Genomic DNA, 3,502 nt, shown 5'->3' with positions numbered 1-3,502 from the left:
AAGCCTTATTAACCAACTACCTAATAATTTGACAGACTAGCTATTTGGACCCATTGTGACTGGGCAAGGGCGGAGCTAGGTTGAGTAAAGGATTCAATTGAATTATTTTATTTGAAAATAATTATACTATGTAATTAATAGAATAAAGAGAATCCTCTTTATTTGATTACATATAAGCTGTTGGATTTTCTTAACATAAAGAAACTAATAAAATGGCAAAATAATTCAAGATTTGTTTTATGTCACAAGTTCAAATTTTACCAAAGTTCAGTGTGTAAACATTTTTGATTTGGAATACAATAACTACGACCAGCTATTGGTTCGAAATCCTGGCTCCGCTTGCTTCTATTAGCTTGGGAAATAAAGAAAAAGGATATAGTTGCATGGCCTTCAAGTTAATGCTATCTAGTAGTGGAAGAAAGCTTCCATATCCTGTGGAACTAACATTATCTCGTTATGACATAATATATGGTCCTTCATTCTTCTATGGTAGGATCCAGAAGCTGACGAATTTTATAAAACAATCCTTACCCTCTTTCTTGGGAAGCTAAATTGTCCATAACCAACAACCCTTACTATATTTTATAACTACTATAAAAATAGAAAGCCTTGGGCTAGCTGTCACAACATCACCTCAAATCATAGCAAATTAGCCAAGGAAGAAAGTGATCATAATATGGCAACTGCAGCAGCTGGTAGAGGAGCACAATCAATGAACTTTATGTATTTCAAGTAAGGTTATTAAATTTGAAGTAAAATTTACTCCATCGTATTCTTCTTTCTTCTTTAATTTTTAAGGTATGGACACATTCAGGTAATTCCTCTGTAGGGTGGGAAGTTACCATCAGGGGGCGGATTTAGGGGCGGGAGGGGTTCACCCGAACCCCCTTTACCGGAAAATTACACTGTACATATAAAACAAAATCCGTTTTGTGCCTCTATATATTATATTTTGGATCCATTTAACAGGACCCAAAAGCATAGCTCAGTGACGGTTCAAAACCTTTGTGAGGTTGCTGGTTCAATTTTCACTGACCACAGATTCTTTTAATTTTTTAACTTTTCCTTTTTTAAACCCCTTTATCGAAAATCCCGCCTCCGCCGCTGGTTACTATACAAGTTTTAATCAAAATGCAATTCTTGGAAATGCATGTTAATGATGTTATAGTTCAGACAAAGTGAGAGATATATGAGATTGTTCCATTTGGTCGTTACTGTAGATACACCTGCCTGTTTTAGTCTGTGGTGATCATAAGTAACCATATTAAGAGGGGATATGAGTAAATCCAAAAATATATGTAGCTATTATGGGATATACTACCTAAGACTACTAGCTAAGAGTTTCTATCACTATCACGCAAATAAGATCTTCGACATATCCACGAAAGGAGGACAATATTCATCCATTTAGAAAAGAAAATGCAAGAATGAAGATAAACATGAAAAGAAAAAAAAAATGACACTGTATAGTCGTTGTAAAAATAATAGTCGATAAAATGTATAAAATTTGTATATATATTTTGTATGTTATACAAAAATTATACAAATTTTATACACTTTTTCGGCTACCACATGTAAATAATTTCTGGAACGGCCTAAAAATGATAATACCCCAAGAAACTACAAGCCATCTTGCCTTTTTCTTGCATGTTGGTTTTAAAATCTTACTAAATCCATCTATTTTTATCACGAGAAGGCACAAAACTATGAGGGGCAAAATTCACAAATAGACACATTTTAATCGTTTTAATTGAAAAATAATCATTATCCTGGAGTTTTAAATTTATAAGTGAAACTTTATGCCATTGTTCTAGAGTTTCACTTGTCGAATTTGAAATTCCAGGATAAAGTAGCTACTTTTCAAAGACAGAGCCAAAAAGTGGAGCCCTATTTTTAAAATTATGAGGCCTAGCAAGTAATGGGCCATTCTGGAAAAAGGAAAGGGATTATTACACAAATAGCCTGTTAGATACACTGTTTACTTTTTCTAGCTGGTATACATATATTATACATTGATTACACAACATATTATACATGAATTTTGCATATATTATACATCCGTCGGCTATTTTTAATTTAAGAAATTAGGTGGGCGGTTATTTGAGATTTTTTGAAGCAATGAGATCAATCAAAATCTCTAGATCTGACTTGCTTCTTATCTTTAATTATCTAACTCTATGATTGCTAAAGTTTAATATGTAGCACCTTCTATAGAATTTAAAGCAATTAATGTTTCACCCACAACATTACACTTTTGCCATATAAAGAAAAGATATACTGAAATGATTCAGCTACTATTTGTAGCGGTAACACCAATATTCAGATCCCATGCATGTTACGGAAGTAGCCTTAGTGCTATGTATACGAAACATAATAAAATTTCGAGAAATATTTATTTGTCTAAATTTTTTATTATGTAAGGAATAGGGGAAGGGAAAATGGGGGACGGAACTATAAGGTGAGAAATCGAATCCTCATAAATAAGGTGAAAGTTTGACTAGCCAACCAACTGAATTACTATGATTATATTCACCAAATTCTTTTATAAATATTAGATTCTGAACTCATATTATTTTAAAAGTATGGTGAGTGGTCATTTTTAAGATTTAAAAGGTTGAACCTATTAAATTAAAATTCTGGACTCGTCAGACGTCTCAGTAAGACTAAGAACCATTTCAAAGCGTATGAAATATTTGAATCTGACTAATGCTGCAACAATTTTGTTTATCAACAGGAAAATGAAGATAATCAGCAAATCAAGTTACTGAATTATTATTTTGAAGTTCACAACGTATGACAATCTTTAAGTATAAAAATGAATAACACCATTCTTTCTGTGTTGTACACAGGCCAATCCTGCGCAAAGCTTATCACAGAAAAAGCACTTCCCCAGACATGATTAGTGATACGGTTAAACTTAATGCTGAGGAAGTGAAGAGCAAAGGTACTGTCATGAAAGATCATAATGACGATAATTGGTGGGTTCCTGATGATCGGACTGGAATATTTTACCCAAAGGGACAAGAGAAAGTGATCGAAGATGTTCCCTCTGCTGCAGGAAAGGCTACTAATTATGGAGACATTAATTGGTTCTCTAACCATGAAGATTGTCTATAATAATTCCTATTGAAAATTTAAACTAATTTGGTTGTTTAAAATGTCATTCTCGAATATGTATCCACCCATTGTTGAAGTTGCTTTGTTTTATAAAGAATGTCTTTCTTTTTTACCCCACTTCATAGTCTCACCTCAAGAAATTAGAAAATAAGATTATATAATAACGAAGCTATTTTATTGAACTAAAATTGCAATTAAAAGCTGAAACGAATCCCGAATTTAGAATTACTTAGTTCAGAATGAGTATGATCTTATTATATGTATATTTTTTTTTGTTGTAAAAGAAGAATTAATTCAAATAGCCACCCACCTAATTTATTAAACTAAAAATAATTATATACATATATACCCACTAGAAAAAATAAATATTGAATATAGCTGCTAC

General features: G+C 32.2%; 1 protein-coding gene across 1 annotated transcript; it reads left to right on the top strand.

Annotated features, from left to right (window-relative positions):
* On the top strand, positions 400–3,234 carry LOC109228373. Its single transcript, XM_019393515.1, has 2 exons — positions 400–732; positions 2,850–3,234. The coding sequence occupies exons 1-2, from the start codon at positions 677–679 to the stop codon at positions 3,115–3,117; spliced, it is 324 nt and encodes a 107-aa protein (XP_019249060.1). The 5' UTR covers positions 400–676; the 3' UTR covers positions 3,118–3,234.

This window comes from Nicotiana attenuata, chromosome 6 (assembly GCF_001879085.1).
Source record: "Nicotiana attenuata strain UT chromosome 6, NIATTr2, whole genome shotgun sequence".
In the NCBI taxonomy this organism is placed as follows: domain Eukaryota; kingdom Viridiplantae; phylum Streptophyta; class Magnoliopsida; order Solanales; family Solanaceae; genus Nicotiana; species Nicotiana attenuata.
This window is presented reverse-complemented; position numbering and strand designations above follow the sequence as displayed.

What these genes read in the sequence shown, in the direction of transcription:
- LOC109228373 (XM_019393515.1), top strand. Translation starts at nt 677, where the DNA reads ATGGCAACTGCAGCAGCTGGTAGAGGAGCACAATCAATGAACTTTATG. An exon ending in ATGAACTTTATGTATTTCAA is followed by an intron (nt 733 to 2,849) that starts GTAAGGTTATTA and finishes TGTTGTACACAG; the next exon opens with GCCAATCCTGCGCAAAGCTT.